Here is a 23513-nt window from a genome sequence, read left to right as displayed (position 1 = left end):
AAAGCCATATAGATTAAAAAAGTAGGACATCTTTTATTGACTTTTGACACATATTAAAATATTCTAAAGAAAGTATATTTTATGACCTGCTCTATTAAATAATAGAGAAGGATGATCAGCTTACATTTGTTTTCAGAAAGACAAAGTACTATATATTTATGGAGTATTAATTACTCTCTTACACCTTCTGCATAGGCACAATCACACCAGGAAATGTCCAAAAGGAGGGTGGGGGCATAATGGTGGAGGAAGAAAGAAGTTCAAGTGCTGAAAACTGGGCACAGATTGACAACACATGGGGAATCCTGGGAGCTGTGGTTCTCCTCCCTTCCACTCCCATCCATCAGAGGATACACAGTGGTCATTCACACAACTCAGAGAACACAGCACTTGAGGCTTGGTGGGGTTTAGGGCCCTAGAGGCTGAATTTCTAGTAAATAGTAAAATACCTGTTGTAGAGAACACTGTTGCAGAGAGCTCAACAGAAGACCCTGAGACAGGTTTGGGTATGACAGGAATGGGATGACTCAGATAATACTTGGAAGATCTTAAGTCTTAACATTTAGATAACTCTATTTATAGGTGAGAACTCCATAGGTCTCTGCAAAGTGTAATTCATTTATTGAGAAAAACCTTATGAAATCAAGTCTAGAAGTATGATTATTCTCATTTATCAAGAGGAAGTCAGCAGAGGCAAGCTGAGCAATCTTCTCCAAGCCAGTGAACTACAGGCAGTAACAGAGTTCTTAATCAATAACAATAAAAATGTGAGCACCAGGGCTTGTTCACAAGACATTTCTTAGGAGAACTGGGGCCAAAAAAGAACTTGACTTAAGCAGTTAGAAAAGGAGAAGTATAGATATACTCCAAGAAAAAACAAAAGCAACACATAAATTGAAGAGCAAATAACTGCCCAACAAAGAGCTTAAAGAATTTTCTTGTTGCAAGGTTTATTTAACCCTTTTGTTTGGGGAACTGGTAATTTTAACCTACATGAAGTGTTGTTTGATATAATTATTCTGATTTCACCACGACAATGTAGAAGAGAAAAGAAAAAAAGAAAATGAGGGGAGGGAAGCTGTAAAGAGGACTAACTGAGCAACAAAGAGAAAAGAGAAACAGTATTGCCTGGCTTGTGGTTCTGAGTTTATCCTCATGACCACACCATAGTCTGGAAAAATTCCAAGCCCTGAGAAGTAGAAACAGAACAGGTAGGTCAAAACATGAGGAATGCTTAGCAACTCCTTCACGTTCTAACTTCATCCTTAAACTCTAAAGGAGAAAAATATCACAGAGAAAAAGGAACTGAATTATGATTTGATTAAATAGAATGTAAACAGTAATTTGAAAACAAAGGGCGATGCAATTTGTTGCGTAGTCACACAACATTCCTCTTGGATTTGAAATTCACCGGCAGCAGTTCCACCCCTTTGGAAAGCACAGCCTGGCGTCTGGGCTGTTCAGCCTGAGCAGCTGCTGGAGCTACAAAGCCTTTTTTCATCCTCTGCCAGTATGGGAGTGACATGGCTTCCCAACCTATCTAGGATCCTGTGTTTTTCTCTTCATATTATCCTCATTCTTCTTCAGCAGACTACTGCAGAAAGAGAACTGAAGTTTGTGGTGGCAGTAAGTAGATTAGTTTTCTGTTTTGTTGTGGGCAATACAGGGAATTTGATATGGCTGTCGAATCAAACAGGCTGTGCAGTTGCTTTGCCTCTTTTTAAGCTTAGAAATTACTGCTGCCCTTTTGCTTACTGAGTTCAAAGACTTTGCTTAAAGAAGATAAAAATGCCTCTAGTTATAAGAATTTTCATAACCTAGCACCTAGTTATTATTTCAAGATACATGAACAACTTAGTTTTGTGGTATATGTCTAGTCAGAGAAGTTAAGAGATCTGAGGTCTAGTTTACATGTTCTTGCTTAATTTAGCTGGCACTCTGAAGAGTAGTCTGAGAGCTGGCCATCATGGCTTGCCTTCCTCGTGCTTGGAAGCTGAAGCTTATGATATTACGGAATTTGTCACAAAACCAAAAGTATTTTCCATTTCTGAACAACTGAATTGGCACAGCAGTATACTGAGAAACAGAAAAGGGCAGATTTGAGATGCATGTAGCAGTAACTGCAGTTAGGTTGAAAATGGATTGTAATTGTTTTTTTGCTGGGCCGTTTCTTGTTTTAGAGTAACTAGACACTACTTCAATGTCACTTTCTCCGAGAGCTCAGGTAAAAGAGAGATTAATTCAATGAAACAGTTTGGATTGTGAAGGTTGCACCACAGTCCTTTTCATTCTAATTGCTTTTTTAATAAGAGGTATACTGATAAAGAATAGTTAAAGGCAAAATTTCAATATACAGTTGTGGAGATTGGAATGCACAATTGTAGACAGGAATTTTAAGATCTTCTTCCACCTTTCCCTATTTGAGACATTATGTACACAAAGAGATAACAGACAGGAGTCCTGTGTCCAAAATATATCATCCAGCTCTAGATAAATTATTTCATATCTGGTTGTCTCTTGCCTGCTTTGTAGATGTGCCACTTGGAGAGAGGCCAGAGTGAAGAGGAAAAACCAGTTCTTACTCCTGCTGAGGGTTATTGCTCTGTCAGACACTACTCACAGCAGGGACTTAATGCTAATTCCAGTAACATTCTGCGTATAGCAATATACTTAGATGTTGTTTCAACGATAAGAGGGAGAACTGGATACAGATGAAGTCAGCCAGTCAACAAGCCTCAGAGGATTCACTCTGTGAAGGGAAGGAGACTTTTATTGACTTGCAGCTGTCACTGTGTTCTAACAGGCAATGGTTTTGCAGAAGAAATGACAGGAAATGCTCACCATTATGGAGATAGAGGCTTCCTATCCAAAATCAGCTGGCTTACCACAGCTACGCAGCCACCTTCCCCACCTACCAAAAAAAAAAAAGGCACTTTATTTATTTATAGTGTAACTTATCACAATTAGTATTAAAATAACAGGTGAATGTCATTTTAACTGCCTTCATTTTATTCTTGATACTTTTTCTCAGACTGATCAATCTGCCTAAAAAGTTACAATAGGTTTAATGTTATTACCAACACATATCTCTTTTCCCAAGGCGTGGTTTCTCTGTGTTCAATAGAATTTTGCCTTCTGAACTCCCCAATTGAACTTTCATGAGAACAGAATTGCTAGCATAAATAAATAGCGTAGGAATTGGCCCCAGAACATTTCACTAATATAATGGGATATGAGGGCATGGCTACAGTCAAGGTAAGTCTAAAAGGTGTCTTTCTGAGATAATTCAATAGCCATTTTCCAGTTGTATTCTGTGAGTTGCTATGTTTTCACCTGAGAGTATTACTGCATTGTGAAAATGTGTCATAATGACTTTTTAAAACTTTCTTAGCAGAATTGCACAATATGAAATACTTCTGCAGGGGAGAAAAACCAGACAAATGTTCCCTTTTGCTCACTTCTGGAATTGGCTATGCTCTAGGAAGGTGCCTTGTTCTCTCCTGAAGGTTTTCCGTCTTTGTGCTGATTCTGTGCGTTTTGATCATTGGCCACAAGTCCTTTTGGCCAAAAAGCTCCAACTCAAGCCAATTTGTCAAAATGCTATTTTAATTTTCTTTCTCACATGTAAACATTAGCCTTCAACATAGTTCTTGTGCACTGAATTTAAGATAGACATAAGAGAAGAAAATAGGAAATACGTTGGACCGTTGGGTATCCAAGTAGAAATGAAACACTGATTTATTACCTCTGTATAAAGAAGTTCTGACCTGTAACTTCTGCTTCCTCACAGGCACTCATTTCACCTGTCACATATACAAAGAGGTGTGGTTTTTGAGGCACTGTGATTTAATCTTGTCTTTCTTCCTGTAACTCAGGGTAGGAAGTGTTGAGTGAGCATGTTATCTATTTGCCTAATGAAGTCAAGCCATTTGAAACCTTGACTTAACATGCTCAGTATTTCTGCATGTGTGGTTTCCATGAACTAGCAGCATAAGTGGTTCCATTTCTCTCTTGCTTCTTCATTCCTATGACTGACTTCAAAATAAGAAATCCTTTTGTTTGAAGTTGAGTCTGTCCATGAAAATGTCTGTAAGAGTCTCACTATTACTCAGAGACACATAATTCATTGTAATTCATGGCATTTCTGAATGATGATGTTATATATAGAGAAAAATGCCATATTCTCAGTTCGTCCTCTCCTCCACACCAGTTTTTCTCCAATGTGATTTTTCCCCTAGCAAGAGCGGAAGCAAATGCTGACCAAAGTCTGAGTCACATGGCTGTTTTGATCTGACGTGATCACCCTCACAAAATTATAAAGAGCGACTGGAAGAACCCAGACACCAAATCGGTTTCAAACTGTATCCAAGTTGAAGGAGAGAGTATTCAGTAACTATTCATCTTTGTTTTTGAGAACTGACTGAGGTGAAGCACTTCAGATAAAAGTGTTGAAATTAATACACTAAACAGGTGTGCTTTGCCCTTTTTGTGTACATACTTCTTGCCCTCCCTTCCTTCTTGATTTCTAGTGTCTCCACGTTTTATGATGCCTTCTGTTCCTTTTCTCTCATCCTGCCATGTTCTATGTCTTCTGAAAGGTTGGGAAGGCAATCTGTAGGCCAGGAGTAATAAATTCCACAGCAAGCATTTTTAAATGAATTTTAAGGATCAACTCCTTTTTAACAAAATCTAAATGATGAGTCTTAAGAAATACATACTCATAAGCAAGGCAAGCTTTGTAGGGACACATTTTCTTCCCCTAACAGTATCAGGTATTCTAATGAAAAAGACTAACTTTCAAATACACAATCTCTTCTTAAACTGTTACATTAAAAAAATAATAATTAAAAAAAAAAAAAACAAACAAACTAAAATGTTGCTGACTATGACTGAACAAATTAGCCTTTTAGGTTAAGTGGTTGTTCATAAGGTCATCATTTCATTTCCAACTGCAACTGAAGCAAGGTCATTTTCAGAAGTAGCAAGCAAGAAGGAGGTTTGAGCACAAACAAAACCCAGCTGGACGAGAAGCTTAGTCCTTCAGTTCCTAAAAAGTGTTCTGCTCTTAGAAGTATTTGTTTCTTGCCACTTCCAACTTAATGTTAATATCACATTTTTATGTCACTGTGCAATGAAGATGCAGAACTTTTTTCTATTTTGTGTGGACTTAAAGAAGCTGTGTTGCTTTTTAGGGGGGAACACCCTCCATTGCTTCCATTTCTTAAGACTGCAAAGTGAGAAAATATTTTTCATTACATCTTCTGCTCCCACATATATTTGAATATCTTTTGATCTTTAACTCTTTGCCCTCTCACCTCTGTTCAGGTAAAACACTACTCTGTTATGGCTTATTGAAAGTTTTTAGGGGTTGAGTGACATTAAAATATACACCGAGGGTTATGTTGCACACTAAGTATTAAGCATCATAAACCAGTATTTGAAACCTAACACATTTTCAGTAGTTTGTCACTAATAAAAATAGAGTATTTATTGACTAAGTGTTGGTTCATTGCTACATATTGCCAACAAAAATAGTCATTTAATCATGTCAGTCAGTTTGAGCAACTTGTCAGTTACTCATAAAAATGCTTCTCTGAAAAGCTGGGTAATTTTAAAAAAAAGGATGCAGCTACATTGTAATTGGGCATTTAATCTTCATTCTTTACAGAGGCATCAGGTTGTCCAGAAAAACTAATGAATGCTACCTGACACCTGTGTAAGTCAGCATGTCAAAACATGAAGGAAATAAGTAGTGACACAAAAGTCCTTCTCACTCATTTTTCTTGCATGCAACTAATTCAATCACCAGACAATGTAGTTCTTTACCTCTTCATCTGCTCCCTGGAGGTGCATTGAGAAATTATTATAAAGAACTGAGATTCAAGATTAGTAATAAAAGACATATACAGAATTAAAAACTGCATAGAGAAGCAAAGATCAAATATTTGAGAAAGATTTTATGGGCTATTTTGCTGTACTTTAACTTGTTTTCTTCTTGAGACTGTGCAATTACATGTTAACCAACATGTTGCTGATGATGGTGAAAACACCTCCTTCATTTGCTGAAAAATAATAATTTCAGGTTGTCTACATCTTCAGTGAAATTCAAATAGCAAAGTAAAAAAACAATAAACAGTTTTCTACATGGTTCTAATGGTAACATCTACTCTAACAAACCTTGCTGTCTATTGTAGAAAATGAACAGAAGGAAAAATCCAATTATATTTGCCTTTAAAGGACAGTATTTTCCATCTCTGAAGTACCTGCTCTAGCACAGGTTTGTGCACATTAGTCCAGAAGGCTGACGAAAAGGGTGTATATTGTAATTAAAACATTAAGCCACACTGCTTGTGTTTACTTTGAAAAATATAAACATAAAACAGCACCCAGTGGGAGTGGCAAACTAAGCAGCATGTACAAACCTCTCTGATGTTCGGGTAAGAATGATGTGGCTTAACGAGGCAATGGAGAGTATTAATTATAATCAAGCTATATACCAGTGAGGTATTATGGAATAAATGTCATTTTATGAAAAAATATACCACACTTCCACATTGTCATTTTATTCTCTGAAGTCAGGACTGAGGTTGGTTATGTGAACGCTGATAGAAGCAAACGTAACTTTTGCAACCATTTGCATCAGCGTCCTGGATTGTTGGAAGCCCCATGAATTTTTATTCCAGCATTTCCTTTCATGTGAAACTTTTGTGGACTTCATTTTTCTAAGACACACTTAAGGAGGGTAAATCAGAGTTTTTCAGAACTATTTAATCTAGGGTTGGCACTTTCTTCATATGCTGGAATAAAAATACAAAATGTCTCATTTAAGGTTTCTCATGTAAGAAGTATGTGACTGAATGCATCACAGTAATACTCACTATGCTGGAGTGTCTGGGATATGAAAGCAACAAAACTCTTTGCTCTCAATGAATTTAACAGAAAAAAAAATCCTACAGACTTTCAAAAATATTTTCATACATAGATGCAAAAATACTAATAGATATTAAGTAAGCTAACAGTGTAAATGTTTATATATTTTCATCTTTACATTTTAGGATGATTGAGAAATCAGAAAGGCACTTACCAAAAGTTTCAAGTGTCCATGCCAAAGTAATTAAATCCTCGTACAAGCACAGCAGTAACTGGTTTAATATTCAGAGGTGCTGAGTGTCGAAAATTCAGTCAGATTTCTTGTCTGGGTGCCTAGCTATGGACGTAATCTCAGCATTAACTTCTTGGCTGATTAATTTTATGTTCTATGTGGAAGAATCATCAGGCTCATGACCACTAAATTCCTATATAATTATACATAGTCTTGTATGTAAAGAAGGTACTCCAGTCCTACCTGACTAGGTTTCTGCAGACTATCCAATATTTCCATCTGAAAAATGGCACCGGAAGTAAAATGTATGCTTGGATTCTAGCTAGTTAAGAAAATAATGTTAACAGTAATTAACTTGATTTTTTAACTGGTAATTTTATTAGGTTTTCCGCCACGGTGACCGAACACCAATTGTAAACTTTCCAACTGATCTACACAAAGAAAGTGAATGGCCACAGGGATTTGGACAACTTACCAAGGTATGTAACTTTCTGAGAAGCACGTGTATATGCTACAACAATAGGAAGTGGGCAGATTTTTTATGTGTGCTTCAGAAGCATTAGCAAATCCCAAGTATTTATAGCTTGTATTAGCAATACCCCATAATTAATAAATATTTTTGCAGTATTATTCATCCAACTACTGTTAAATTGCAATCTTGTTCATCATACCTTTAGAACTACTTTCCTAAAACCAACAACTTCCTGATAGTGTGTCTGCATTCAAATAAATGGCAAGTTTAAACATCATGTATACTCTTAACATTGATGAAGTTCTATTGACCATTAAGCACTGGGCCTTGTGGTAGGGTAAAGGAATGACACCTGGTTAAGTGCCCGCCAGGTCAAGTGATGAATCCACACCTCATCATTTGACTGGCAACCATGTACTCACAAAACAAGGGAAGTCTTGCAGGAGAAGGCTACTTCTGAGGACTACGCATCTTCTAAGAAGGCTGCTTTCAGCCCAGAGTTTCACTAGGATGCACTGAACCTACTTCTTGCTCTGACATTTCAGCATCAAGCCTTAGCTCTTGAACTGTATTTGACATATGAAATCCCGGAGCAAAGAACGGCCAATGCATTTCCTAATAATACTTCATCATGATGCGGAAGTATGAATCAGAGACAGTTCAGCGTTTAGCGTTTGAAGTGAGGCTTGAAAGGTCTGTAAAATTCAGTCACTCAGACCACACATTACTATCCCCAGTTACACAGCTTATGTTGTAAGAAGAAAAAAAAAAGTTTCTGCTTTGGCACAGATTTTTTTGAGAGCTTTTTGCTATTCTATTATCTTTTAGCAACAGTGGTAAGAATATACGTTTCTGACAGCTAAAAGTTAAAAAGTTCTGCTCACAGCTTTGGAAATGAATAACAGAAAAACAGTGTGCAATTTAAGACATTTGCAGGTGAACCAAGGCAAAGATGGGAGAACGCTACTGAAGGCATGGAATGCAAGCCACACATTTATCAGGTTGATCAAACAGCAAAGCTATGACAATAATAGATACTAGCTTATCAATCATGCTTTCTCAGCTGTCACTAACTGACATACCCTTTACAGTGTTCATCACTAGGAGCATCTACAGAGCTACAGCACTGTGGAAACAGTATTTGTATAGAAACAGGTGCATTGCCTTTCCTGTGGCAGATGTTGGAGTCTTAATGTTTCAGAACGTATTATTTTTTCATAGCTATAAGTGAGTATTTCTGTTAAAACTTCTAGATCACCTACAACATATACAGTATGTTACACAAATGCTTAATTATCACTTAAAAAGATATTGCAGAATACAAAAGAAGAAAATAGAAAAGAAACTTCTACATTAAGATTCTCCAATCACTTTAATCTAACAGTCATCCATATGCTTGCTTTGTAGACTGGAATGCAGCAGCTGTTTGAACTTGGACGGTACATGAGGGAAAGATATGCCAACTTTTTGAACAGCACATACAACCGGAAAGAGGTATATAGCAGAACTGTCTGGAGGACATTTCTCTGGTATAGCAGAACTATGGACTTGTGCTAGATAAAAGCACATTATCATATTTGTTTCATTAATGGAAAAATTAAGGGAGTAGAAGAACATTTTTGAAAGTCAGCCTTTTGTATCAAGGTACAAACATAGACTCAAGTCTAAATTGCAGCTGCTACATACAGTTTGGGTCTTCCACTGCCCAGTTTTTCAGGAATCAATAGCTCCACACAATCAAATGAATTGGGAATTCATATGTGGTGGCCAAATATTGTTCTACCCTGTTGAAAGGTGAATGCATATCCAGCCATGCGATGGGCTATGCTCACATACTTCATCCTGTAAAAGAGAGGTCTAACAGTTGTGTGGATGCGCTTGGTGTATGGTACAGATCCATTTTGTTCAGTAAACGAGGGATGCATTGACACATGGCATAACAGACAATAGCTTTGCCATGTATCTAAGAGACGTTTATGGTTTTAAGTGCCTTTATTCCTGAGAAATAGTAGATGGATGATAGAATAATAGAATCATTCAAGTGGAAAAAGACCTTCAGGATCAAGTCCAACCATAAACCTCACACTGTCAAGTCCACCACTAAACAATGTCGCTAAGCACCACATATCAATGTTCCACTGAATCTAAGAAGATGGAGAGCTTCCTTCTTTTAAATCATGCTTTCTTATTCTTGTTAGTTCAGTCTGAGGGTTAGATTCCAAACTGAAAGATGCTTTGGCAATTTTATGTATGCAAATGAAGTAGAGCCCTAGAAAGCTCAGTTGTGGTTTCACTGTTTTAACTTTGTGCAAAAAATATAAAACTGAAAACAAGAAGCCAGGATTGATGAGTTGAGTAAAAAATCCTTATTATTTTTATTGTTTCTATTTTATTTTAAACTCTTTGCCATTCTCTTTTCAGTTTTACATCCAAAGTACAGATTATGATCGCACCATTATGAGTGCCCAGTCATACCTTTCTGGCCTCTTTCCACCAACTAGCAGCCAAATTTGGAACCCTGAGCTTCTCTGGCAACCCATTCCAGTTCATGTTTTGCAAAAATCAACAGACCGGGTGAGTACTGGCTGGACACTTCCTACAACGCCTTAAACTTGCCCAGAAGAAAAAAGGAGAAATAAGGGGGAAAAAAGTTTAAAAATATTCTCTGTTCTCTTTGAGTTCAATCTAATAGAAAACATAAACTGCAGCTACTGGCTGACAAGCTTGTCACAAGTCAGCTGTAATAGCTGCATGAAAATCCTCCTTCTATAGTTGCAGAATACATGAATTATCATCCACACTACCGTTTTCTTCAAGGTACAGCTCTAACATTTCTCCTGGCAAGGACACTTTTGGACAGCATTGTAGGGAAGTTGCTCTAGGCCTTTAGAGAGAACAAATGCTTTTCTAAGCACCAGTCAGCTAGACAGACCTCCTCTCCTTGGCGAGTTTGTTCCACAGTTTATTCAAGGAATGGAATTTTCACCAGCTACTGTAATGACCTCTCAATTATAACTTTCCTATTCTGGTAGCACTTAGGCACCCTAATTACAGACAAGGACCCTTTTATGCTCAGTGCTGCACAAACATTTAATGAAACCCCAGGACTTGTCTTGCCTTTCATAAGAAGAACAGACTTACCTGAATGACAGATGGTGTACAAATTTTACTATATGCAGCTCTCCCTGGCTGACTCAGGTTTAGATTTTCATGTCACTGGCTCCTGTCACAAGGATTGTGTAAGAAACAGTGTGTCAAACAAGGACAAAAAGCTATAGAATGTAATGACAGAAAGGTTAATTTTCTTCTGCCTTTGAGGATAGAAGTTGACTTTAAGGAAACGTATAGAAAAAACTCTGTTCAATAACTGCCTGTCCAGCCACCAACATCAGAAGATGGACCCTGTCATTAGGTGGTGGCCACACTTGCCTCCGATTGGCATTCCTCCATTCTTGGAGGCCATGTTTGAAAGCAGGTACAGAGAAAAAGGGCTTCCACAAACTGGGTTATGCACAATGTGATTCAACTTGAAACTTGACCCTGTCCCCAAACAAAAAATAATATCACTGTTATTTAAATGTGGAACACTAAGGGAAGTTCTTTCACCAGAAGACATGAAAAAGCATCAAAGTGGTCAGAGCTTTGCTCAAGTAAAACCTCAAAGCCCTTAGAGGAATCACAGTGCAGTGCAAGACCTATTTGGAGAAGGCAAGCTCATTTGTAGGATTCTCTAGTACCTCATCACTTATGCAGCTGCTTCAGGACCAGGTATTAAAGTTTCACTGAAATACACCTCTGTGGCAACTCAAAATTCCTACTAAATATGCAAAACACCTAAAAAACCCCATTGTTTGAGGGTATTTTCAAGCTTTAAGCAACACAAAGTGGGAAACTGAGGTCAAACACAGTTCTGTAAAAAAACCTAATCACAGTTTATTTTTCAGCCACTGAGATCTATCAAGATGTGACAGGCAACAGTACTGAGTACTGCTTAATGAGGCCAAAGGGAGTGGCTTAATTAAGAACACTTAGAGGGAGATAATTAAGCCATATAGCAAGAGAAACATTTGTTATTGTGTAATTAAACAACATTCCCCAGTTTCATATTGCAGCTTTGGGCCTTCATCCTCCAGCATGCTGCTGCTACAGAAAAAATGCACTGCACTACTGGAAACTGGTCCAAGTCCAAGTGTGCTAGTGTCAGCTGCGGGCTGCTGCAAGCTTCACGTTGATAAAGAGAAAAGAGAAGCACTAGAAGTGCAGTCTGCTAATGTTCACCTCAAGATAGAGGTGAACCTCCTTGCACATACATAAGCCCTAGATATTGAAGTTAAATGGCATGGAGTCTTCCTAGTAGCATCTACACAGAGATTTATCCACTGTACATTAAGTCAGTTCCTTGATGTGAGTTGTAAGATCACAGAATAATAGTACTGCTGGCTAAAAAATGCTCTAGTAATGTGACATAAAGTGTTGAACCAGCACAAGCTTATCTTGCTCATCATAACTTTTTACTGACACTTTATGCTGGATCAGGTGTCATCTGTCCTTCTGCAATTGGCATAAAGCGTATTTGCAAGAGCCTAGTTTGATGGACATATATATGTATTTGCACATGGTTCAGATCAAATACATACTACCAGGTGACCTCGTAATGCACATACTTGGAGTTATTAAAAGTGAACCATACCCCTAAACACGGACAGAGCCATTAGGGTCATAGCTTTTCAATATTTCAAGAGCACAATTTAGCTGTCACTCTTGTTTCAAGTTCTGTCCATTGAGTCGTACTTAAAATGCTTACCATAATACGCTGGTTACTTCCAAAGAGATGAGAACAGGATATGTAGATGCAGAAGCAATTCAGATTCCAGGACCAGGTGGAGTCAAGCTGTCATCTGGGATGATTCAGAAATTAAGAGGGAAATGGTAGCTTTTTAAAATTCCTAATCACACATCCTGCTCTGTTTCCCAAAGCAATCCCCTGACAGGCATGCATAATTTCTTTCTGCCAAAATCACTTAAACTGAGGGAAAACAAGCTATTGTAGCCACAAGTAGCCACTGAAAAGCCAAGTTACCAGAGTCTGTTGCTTATGTTAACTGAATTCATGAACAAGGCACCCAAACAAGCCACTATGGAGTAGCTATAGGATGGGCATGAATCTATCTAACAAATATTACACCAGCAATCTCAGCAATAGAAAAACTAGAGGTGTGTTGATTAATTCTAGAACTAAGTTTTACTTCTCTTGTTTCAGAGTCTGCATTTTCCTCTGCCTGACTGTCCTCGTTTTGATGAGCTTCAGAATGAAACACAGACATCTAGTGAATTTCAAAACAGAATACAACCATACATGGTAAGACAAAATAAATGGAAACAAAATCTAAGAAGGAAAGTAACTAAGATGTAGAAGTTACAGAATTGCCTTGCTTCATTTTGCTAAAATACAAAAATAAACAAATGAAAAAAAAATCCCGCAGACTCTCTTAAAATCAGAAATGTAGTCCAATATGATCAAAAAGTATGTTTAATATGATTATGCATTTCTCATACTTTTCTTTATTAGTCCTTTAAAATGTGAATTTAACATTTTCTGAGCCTATTTAGAACTGCATATAACTAAAGTTCCATGATCTGAGGGGAGAAGAAATGTTTGGATACAGCAGTTTCCAGTTTTACAGGGTAGTATAAAACCAATTCAAAAATCTGATAAATCTAAAACTTGGGAAGGTTTATGCCTTCCTGCTGTGACTTTCTGAAGTTGGCACTGCAACAGAGAACTAGAGCAAGCCTAACCAAGTGAACGCTCTGACTTATGTACATTTCTCTGAGAGGCATTTTGGATCCAGCTCAAGACACGCTTCTGTTTTGGCCATGATACAAATCTTCGCAGTCAGAGATTCAAAATTTCCCATTCCAGTGCTACAGCAGGGTGTAAGTACATCGATGGTACACCTGCCTCAAGCAACCATGTTCTCATGGATAATAATTGCTCTAGGTAGTGGTTACAGCAGCTCTCTTTTTTGACTATCATGCACTTTATAATAGCACTACAGCACAAACAAAGCAGGGTCTCATGTTCCTCATACCCTGACTGTACCTGTACACATTCTGTCAAAGTCACTTCAGACTTACTGCTTGGGCTAAACCATTTTCCTTTTTTTGGTTTATTTCTAACTTTCTGCTAGCTCAGCTACCCTGGTCAGCCTCACTCACCTCCAACAGGAGATGAAATATGATGTCATAGCTATCCTCTCTCTCAGCTACTCGTGTGAAATAGGTAATGTGAGAATAAGGGATATTAAGGAGTCCCTTTATTCTTCTGTGTTAGCACATAGCAAGAATCCCTGTGGGAATTGTTGTGGAACTATACATCAGATATTGAGCTCCCCTTCAATGGCAGAAGGAAAACCTAGTTTCTTTTCCAATTTCTGAATATTTACTACAGTTCTCTTTAATTTTCTCCTTTCTCCTCACCTTTTTTCTCATGTTCCTCTTCCCTTAGTGCCTTCCTCTTCCTTATATCTGAAGGCTGAGGTGACTAAGGTAGCCTCCTGGAGCAGTCAGAAGAGGGAGAGAACAGTGCTGCAGAGAGAGCCCCAGACTTACCCATAGCAGGGCTGAGAAAAAGCAGTGTCTGAAGTAGAGATCTCTGACTTGAAATGGTTACAAAACGAAATCTGCAACCAAAAGCTTCCACTACAAGGGTTTCACCTGTGTAAAATTAAACACTACTGTGTTGCCAGGTTGGGTGTTAATGAATCTGTATGCATATAGTTCCATATGCATTGAGCATTTGTAGTGTACTCATCACTTTTTTTCCCCCCCCCCAGGATTTTATACAAACAATGGCAGTTAACACAGGACTTGAACTAAATAATCTTAAAATACTAGACAATTTCCAGCTCTGGAATACATACGATACTCTGCACTGTGAGGTAATAATAAGGCAATAGAGGTTGGGTAAGTATATAACCCCTAAGCTGGGTTTCTATTAAACCATGCCAATGTGGTTTCATACGAATGAATTGGCTTCTCTCCTGAACTTTTTGTTTTTAATTTGAATCTAAGTTCTAATTTAGTGCACTGGTAAAAGATAACCCAAAAACATGGTTTACAGCTTGGGAAACCGTTGTTTCCATTTGATGTTTACCCTGAAGCACTGGTACCTAGATCCATTCCCTTTATTCACTCATTTTCCTTCCCAATATGCTGCTATAAAATTATGAGTGTGCTGCCTAGGATATATTTATGATTTTTAACAGGAAGATGAAATTATTTGCTTTAACCTACCAACAGGTAAACATCAAAATACTTAGATGTTGAAAATGAGAGGTAAGATTATGATCTATCAGTTAGAAAACTAGGAGATGATGATTGCTGCCACCGAATAAAATCACACTGGCCCCAAGCACAGGATGATTTCATTTCGCCCTAGTCATTAGCAGCAGCACATGAAGGCCATTGAACGTATCCTCCACGCACTTAAACAATATAAGACAGTGTCACTCTTACATGACTGCAGAGTGACACTTGTCTGTAAATGGCCCATGATGGAACTGGTATCTGGACAACTGTATGGAAAGGCACGAAAAGTTGGGAACCTCTGAAGACCCAGAAGAAAGGAAGAGAATAAGACATACGTCTGCAATCTTTCACACTAGCAAAACTCAAACCATATATCTCTATAGAAAGAACACATTATCCCCACAAGGGATCCCCTTCACACAGGTTTTTCCCCTCTCCCCATTCACCCACTTCAGGTTGATCCCCAATCCCACCAAGGGAATTTCAGGACATACTGATGAGTGAAACCACACTGATCAAAGTATTGCAAGGCAGCCTCAGAGAGTCTGAATGTAGTAGTGTGAGGCTGAGCAATAGAATGATGGAAACCAGTGGAAGAAAAAAAACATTATTTTGTTTTCCTCTGTCACTAGGGTATTCACAACTATACTCTCCCTGCATGGGCCACCAAAGATGTAATCGATAAGATGGAAGAACTGGCAGAACTGTCCTTATTATCGCTTTTTGGGCTTTATAAAAGAGAAGAGAAATCACGACTACAAGGAGGTAAATTAAAAAAATGTATAGCTCTCAGAAAGGAGGCAATACTTACGATAATAAGCAACATCCTGTCATCTTACTCATGCAAAATTATTGATACAGAACCTTGATTTTTAACTATGGACATTGGATGCCATATTAAGCATGAAAATATGTGCCGAACACTGGCATTTGCATGGATGAGATGTTGTAACACAGTGTAAGCTTTAGTGCCTTTAGTTATCCCATGGTTTTTAAGGGACTAAGATTTTAAGAAAGATTATAGAAATTCAAGGGAAAAAATGAAGCCCTTCTGGGTATGATCATTACTTGTCTGATATTAGGTTAGATTAAGATTCTGTTTCTCCAACATTTATTCTATTGATTCCTGCTCTTTGTTTTTCACTTTGAGGTATCAGCCATACATTGTGTCAAAACCTTGGCAACACATTGGTAGCACTCTGAGAGACTGATAGAAAGCTCCTCTGAAACAGTCTGATCAGAACAGAAAACGAGAGATACAAGTTATGTCTATACTGCAAGAACTGGAACTACTGCTTAGCTCCAAAATTGGGGTGCATAGGCTATGTGCATTCTGACACTACTTCAGGACACAACCCAGGCATTTATTATATGATCTCCAGGTGTCCATAAGCAGGAAACCCAAACAAGTCAGCTTGAATATCTGCAGGCTGGACCGTTTGGGGCTAGGCTTTGTAATGTACACACTCTGCAGTCTAGACCTAGGCAAAGAATGATTAGCACCCTCATCATCTAGCCATATACATCACTGGATGGAGCCATATAGTAATTACAGGCTCAGACCTGCATTAAAGCCCACTAGCCAGTAGCTGGCTATATCATGTGGTCGGAACTTTTTTTCTAGCGTTCACAGGCATACCAGTTGTTCCCTCTTTCTCTAGAATGGTATAAATTGTGCTACAGGGAATTTCTGCTGCCCTTATTGCATTGGCTTTAGAATATCTCTGGTCTGGAGAAAGAGTACAAAAGTGCTTTGGAAAAATGAAGAATTTATACTCTGTGTGACTTATTGGAAATAAACAGTTAAAAATATTTCTTCGGCATCTAGAGAGGAAGAGGCTGGCACAGCTGTCATTATTGCAACATGCCAAACAGACAAAAAATGACAGCAAACAGGCCCCACCATAACAAAACTGGAAATATCATTAGCCCCACTTCTCAGAATAGTTCTAGGTGATTTCCTGTAAATCCTGCCACTTCACTTGACCTGGATGATAAATAATATATTCCACCTCTAATATCTTCTCTCTAGTTATGAACTTGTAGTAAGCTAAAAAAATGAGTACAAGGCCTGAGTATATGTCTTCTATTTGATAACTCAAAATCTTTTGCCTTTTTTGTTTTCTTCATTTTTCTCTCCCTTGTTTAAGGTGTCCTTGTGAATACTATTTTAAATAGTATTAAACAAGCTGCCAATTCTTCAAAACAAAGAAAAATGGAGGTCTACTCTGCAGTGAGTATTTTCATCTTTCATAAATCTTGCTATGAGTTTACCAGTAAAAGACCTTTAAAGAGAATAATCAGAGTCTCCCTGTAAGTTAAATGAAAGAATAATATAATGCAGTTCAATTCAGATAAGAAGCTGAACACCAGTCAGTACAAGAACACAGCAGGATCTTGAATTTCACCTCAATTTCAAACCGTACTTGGTAAACTATGTATTTTATCATCCATTTTCATTTTTTTATGCAATTTAATGGTGTGGTTTCTATAATATGCATCTTTCCTTAAGTGCTTCTAACACAGAGATGCTGGCACACAGCAGAACTTCAGCTGCACCTCCAAACCCTTCTCTGCCTAGAAAGAGGTGAAACAGCTCTGGATTTTATATATATATAACACATATAAACATATATATAACATATATAATTTGTTTGTTTTAAGTTTAGAGGATAAAGAGGGCTGCTTGGGTCAGACCAAGATCCACTTAGCTCATTCATTATCTTGTCTCTAACAATGGCCAACAGCAGGGAAAAATATGAGAACAATGCCAGCACAGAGTGATGCTTCCCCTGATACAACCTTCCAGCAGTCTGTGGTGTAGGAACTTCCTGAGATAGAATCTGTGTCTGTGTGTTTAATAGTTCTTGACAGATTTTCTTCCATCTATTTATCTAATCACATTTTTAATGCATTTCTGCTTTTGGCCTCTGCAGCATCCTGTGGCAATGACTTGTGTGTTAAAAGAAAAAAAAAAAAGTACTTACTTTTTTTTTTTTTTTTAAACATAATACTGATTTAGCTCCTTCCTAGCATTACTGTTGTGAGAAACGGGGAATAGTTATTCTTTATTCACTTTTCCTTGGTCACTCATGAATTTACTCTTTTCTGTCACACCTCTTCCATCTTTCCTTTTCCTAGACAGTCCTACTTTATTTAATCTTTCCTCACACAGAAACCACTCAATGCCTTAAATTTCTCTTGCTGCTTTTTCTAGATGTTTTCCAGCCCTACTATATTCTCTTTGAAAAGGAAGAAGTGCATCCAGAATTTTCACTGCTGTTTTAATGCCTTGACCCCAAGTATACTCTCATTTTTGAAAGTGATCAGTCCAAAAAGTTTCAGATCCTGAATAATAACTAAAACATAGCTGTTAAGATTATAATATAAATAAGCCTAGCAAATATGTATATAAAGATGCTTGCAAAATTCAGGCATCAAGGTGTTTGGACTTCCTTCAGCTCCTCCTCCTCCTGGGATACTCTGCAAGAGGAGGGATAATGGGGAGAGGAAGAAACTGTGGGTGGGTTCCATCAAAACAGAAGCCAAATTGAGATTTTATTGCATAGGTCCAAACAGAAGGAACACCAATCTTAAAATTTCTGGAGTGTCAAGGAGAGAAGAATAGTCTTCATACTCGATTATTTGCCTCAAATACTATTTAAAAAAAAAGTATTTGTATCTTCACTTGAAATGCTACAGGATATGCAACCTTATGCTGCCTTTATCTGATTTTGGAACCAAAATACTCCTGAAGGAAGGAGTAGCAAAATGCAGTGAAAAACTAGATTTATTTCTTAGACTACATCTTGCTTTCCACCAGTATCTCTGTCCCCAAAATATTGCTAGGTGGTGTAAGAGACATACTGCAGTAACTCTTTGGAAATGCCCCCTGCTGTTTGTAGTAATCTGTTAACATGTTTTTTTCCAATGGTGAATATACAGAATATGTTTTTATGGTGAAATTTAGACAGTCTTTCTTTTATCTTGATTTCCACTCCCTCTCTGCTCTGTCTCATTACTCTATATAAATGGTAGTTGATTTAACTGACTGCCAAGGATGTTTTGTTTTGTTTTTCCAACAGCATGACACCACAGTTGGGGCCATCCAGATTGCTCTCAATATTTTCAATGGAAAACTGCCACCATACGCTGCTTGCCAGTTTTTTGAACTCTACCAGGAAAGCAGTGGGCAAGTATCTTCTTATCTATGCAAGAACAAGGAGTGTTTGGAATTTGGTTCCCCCTTCCTCAAAATATTTTTATCACAAATACTGTGAGGCGATAAAAACTTGATTTAAAATGATACTTCAATGAAAAGCAAAAATTTATATTAAAACTACGATAAATTACATTTGCTGGATGTGCACGTATCTGTGTACTGTCAAAGACAGAAAGAGGAGGAAATCACGCCTTACCAGCTGGAAGTAAATGGTAAAATAAATTTTCCTGCTTTTTCAAATGATGGCAACATTTCCAAGACATCTTGTAAATCCTAAGAAAAATCAGTTGGTTTAGAAGAGCCTGGTGCTGTTGCCATTCAAGGAGCCTTCAGAAGGGTCTTTGGAGCTGACTGGTGATCCACATAGTGATGTAACCAGCTTTGGCAAAGTGGCCTTTGCAGATGTCTTTCACAAAGCCTCCATTCTTGAAGAACAGGTTCTAGGGTAGGATGTAAGGGACTATTTCCAGCATTCTGTCTCTAAATAGGAAAACTTGTGTTTAAGAACCTTTTTTAAAAAGTCTTTTCAATGTTGTTAATCAGGCGATACAGCATTGAAATGCATTATCGGAACGACACTTCAAAGGATCCTTACCTACTCACTCTGCCAGGATGCACCTCTGCTTGTCCACTTGAGAAGTTTGCTGAACTAGTTTCTCCCGTGATTACAGAAAATTGGTCAAAAGAATGTGGGAAGAAAGACAAAACAAAAGGTAGCGTAACAGCTCTGTTAAACATCTTCTACGTAAGACACAGAGGCAGAAATTGTATCACTGTCTCCAAACTTTGTACTTTTCACACAACAGACAGAACTCCCTTTAACAAGCATGCACCAGCTTTACTATGGACAGGGAAAGCTGACAGAAATTAAATATCTCTGAAAAAGCAGACTTGCCCACCAGCGTAAAGGCCGTGTTATTATTAGCACACTCACATAAGGAGCTACCTAAAGGCCATGGCCAAAACTAGAGCTCTACTTGTTGAGAATGTCTGACAGAACTACGGGTGTGGGTGCTATGCAAGGAGTCCTGTGTATGCTGGACACATTGGACCTTCTGTACATGCGAAGGAAAAATGGGTTGCACATGCACAGTAAGATTGATGTATGTGTACAGTGAGACTGATGCATGTCTATTTCTGGTATGTGTACTATGGACTGAGGATACCTTAACTTCCACTGTACACACAGAGTGCAGCTGATCCATGCAGACGGAGCATCTCTTTGTCTTGGACTACCAACATGTAAATGCTGGTAACTTCTTCCTGCCTGAATATTATTTCCAGGAGGGAAGTGGAGGCCAAGGCAACACATGCTACTTTCCAACAGTCCTGGTATTTCCCCCTTCCTGAATATATTCAGTGTTTTGCCAATCCCTGATGAAACTCCTAGTTTGCATTAACTATACATGGTCCCTCTTGACCTGTGAAAACCTACGAGTAAGATTTACCCCTGTACAGGAAGATATCTATCTCCAGGATTGAAGCATATGTTTTTATGCTTATGTTGCATATGTCAGTAAATGCAGAGCATGTGATCTTGCCAGAAATATGAAAATATGTAACTATATTTCCATTGTACAAATTTGTAATTAGACTGTTATCTCTTTATCCAAACTGCTATACAATTATGCCTTCCATTAACTCCCTTTTTCTTTATTTCTTTTCCTTCACAGATATTTTTATTGGATTTGATGTTGCTGTTGGCTTGTTGTTCATTTTTGACCTTGTACTGCTCTACCTCCTTTATCATTATGGACGCTGCAGGCGCAGAAACAACTACCAAGACATTTAAATGGAAGCTAAAGAAATGAAAGAGAGCACAGCTAGACATCATGCAACCCTTTAAGTTGCTTATCTCCATCAGTTTGGTCTGGCCAAATTAATCTCCAAAGCATATTCAATAAACTTGAAGAGCCAAGGTATCTGTGGCCTAGCTCCTAAAAGACTAAACATCTGCAGTAGGAAATACTGTAGAAATACACTCTTGTTAAGAATTTACTTTTGTAGTAAGACAGAATTACTTCAATTTCTGTATTTAGGTTTTTTGCTACTATTTATCACTCTTAAGTCAACCAGTGGGGTGAAGGGATGATATTGCCTGTGTTTCGGTTTTTTGTTTTGGCCTTCAGCTAATAAAAGTCTGCAGCTTGCTTTTCAAATGAATTACACTGCTATAGCTCTCGCTGAAATCAGTCGAAACTAGAGGGAGCTCTGTCGCATATCAAGGCATCAAGCAAGAAGCTTGGTGCATCAGGATTCTGGTCAGTGTCCACAACTTCAGTAATATGGATAAGTAAAGACATTAAAATCTATATTGCATTCCTGATTTTCTGAGCTCCCAGTCATGAATGATCCTTTGCCCTGCATCTTTGCTATGATACCTCTGTTCTGTGTCCTGCTTCAGGTCCCTTCTATAATCTTTTTTGTTTGAGCCATTCTTACAATAATTCCTCAAGCTATCACTCTGTTCACTACCTTTCATTTTCATTTACAATCACTCCTGTAACTTCTTGCTCTGTTCAAAATCCCTTATGCTAGAAAGACATGCACTGAAAGTAAGAAAACAATGATTCTGCTTTTTGTGTGTTGATAATTTCTGTGCAATACATTTTGTTTAGATTGTAAGTTCCTACGGGCAGAGAATGCATTTCCATAATTGGCCCCTGGTATCATAAACTACTATCATAAGCACTAATATTGCTGTATAAAATATTGTTTATTGTAATGTGTTTCAAGTGTTGAATCAAGATTTGTTAATCCTGTAGTTTTGCAGAGGATAGTGTGAATTGCTTTATCATGTAGAAGACTTTTTAAAAATCAAGACAACTATACAGACAGGTACCAACAGCAAGTTCAGCCCAACATTGCTCATGTGCTCAAGCTAATGAGCCCTGTTGAGGTGCAGAAGTTTAGAGAATGTTGAGAGATGGAGCTGGCTACTTCAGGCACAGGATCACATAAAGGTGAATATGCTGCTTCTGGACTGACCTTGACGCACCTCTGTTGGTTGTAACTTGGAGCCCAGGAGCCTGGGTCAGCTGCCACTGATCTATAGATCAGCCCTCAATATTATAGCTACAGACACATTTAAAATGTGATGTAGTTAGATGGTTTGATATTAAACAGCATAAATCAAGCAGAAGAGCAAAGGCTTATGGGAATATAGCACTTTCCAAACATGATTGCATTTCTTATAGTAACTTCATCTACTGAAGTGTCCACCTTTTGAAGCAGTATTTCCCTCTCAGTAAAAAGCTTTTACTAGTATCCCTGACATTTCCATTTTATCTGTTTAAGGAAATATAATCAAGTGATGGATTTGATTCTTACATGGTAAGGATGTATTATCATATAACAATTTGTGGCAAAGCTGTTGAAAAGATGAAAGTCTATCCTTAAATCAGATGTTTTGGATGTCCAAGCTTCAGATTGTAGCTAGTAGTTCTGATTCTTGGCGCAAAAACTTAAAGGAATGTCTATATTGCAGTCAAGCACTACAGCAGCTCTAGGAAACAAGCCTGAGCTGGCTTGGTTACTATTAGCAGTGTACTTGCAGTTGGGAAAAGCTCAAGAGAAACTGCAAAACTTATCCTGGCTCCTGACTATATGGATGTGTGCATGTACATATATATATATATATATATAATGATTAAAAAAAAAAAAAAATATATATATATATATATGCTCAGTGATTACCTGATGCTGAGTTCTGTACTACCATGGCCACAGTGCTGCTGATACTCACTTAAGGATAGACTATGTTTTTTATTAGAGGCAGTCAGATGCTTGACAAGTGAAGATGTATTGTTGACTGATAATGTGCAGTAAGAACTGTTTTTGAGATATTAGAAAGTCAGTGGGTTGCACTTCACAAGAAGTACAATGGGACATGGTTTTTCCAAGACTGTTTCTTATAAAAAGTACATCCAGACAGAAAGTAAAATGTGAAGTATGTGAGGCATCTTTTGTGGTTTACGCTACTCAATCCTAAGCTGTTATAGAGAGTTTCAGCAGATGAGGCAATTCTAGCTGTGGCAGGAGCTGTCATGAAGTAATTTTATTGTAGGGACACCTTTTTGCTAACAGATAGTCATACTTGAAAATGTCCCTGCACTTTTAGAAAGGATCCAGTGAGCACAAGTTACAAAGACTGTACTGGATAGGTTCAGATTATGTAACTTCAGAATTAATTAAGGTAAAATAGTAATGTAGGCCCTGTATCTCACTTACAGTAGAGATGCTTTGTCTTGCTGTGATTAAATCAAGTAAAATTTCTCCAGTGGAGTAAGAGGTTGTAAGTATCAGAGAAGCTTGTGGCTTTTTTTCATTTTTCAGCCATATTTACAATTTGCTTAGTATAATCTGCATACTGTTTGTGATTAGAAAATATCTTGTCTCCAAGCAAC

The 23513-nt window shown here is 37.8% G+C and overlaps 1 protein-coding gene across 1 annotated transcript; it reads left to right on the top strand.

Moving 5' to 3' along the window:
- Positions 1 to 1512: 1512 nt before the first annotated feature.
- Positions 1513 to 20899, top strand: LOC309435514 (prostatic acid phosphatase-like; the record flags this gene model as incomplete). Its single annotated transcript, XM_082043788.1, has 11 exons — positions 1513 to 1626; positions 7486 to 7581; positions 8982 to 9068; positions 9996 to 10148; positions 12835 to 12933; positions 14411 to 14515; positions 15518 to 15650; positions 17036 to 17118; positions 18971 to 19077; positions 19651 to 19820; positions 20781 to 20899. The coding sequence occupies 11 exons, from the start codon at positions 1513 to 1515 to the stop codon at positions 20897 to 20899; spliced, it is 1266 nt and encodes a 421-aa protein (XP_081899914.1).
- Positions 20900 to 23513: the final 2614 nt, after the last annotated feature.

This window comes from Streptopelia decaocto, assembly GCF_964273445.1.
Source record: "Streptopelia decaocto genome assembly, chromosome: 2".
Taxonomy (NCBI): Eukaryota; Metazoa; Chordata; class Aves; order Columbiformes; family Columbidae; genus Streptopelia; species Streptopelia decaocto.
Note: the sequence above shows the minus strand (reverse complement) of the source record. Positions and strands in the feature narration are given on the sequence as shown.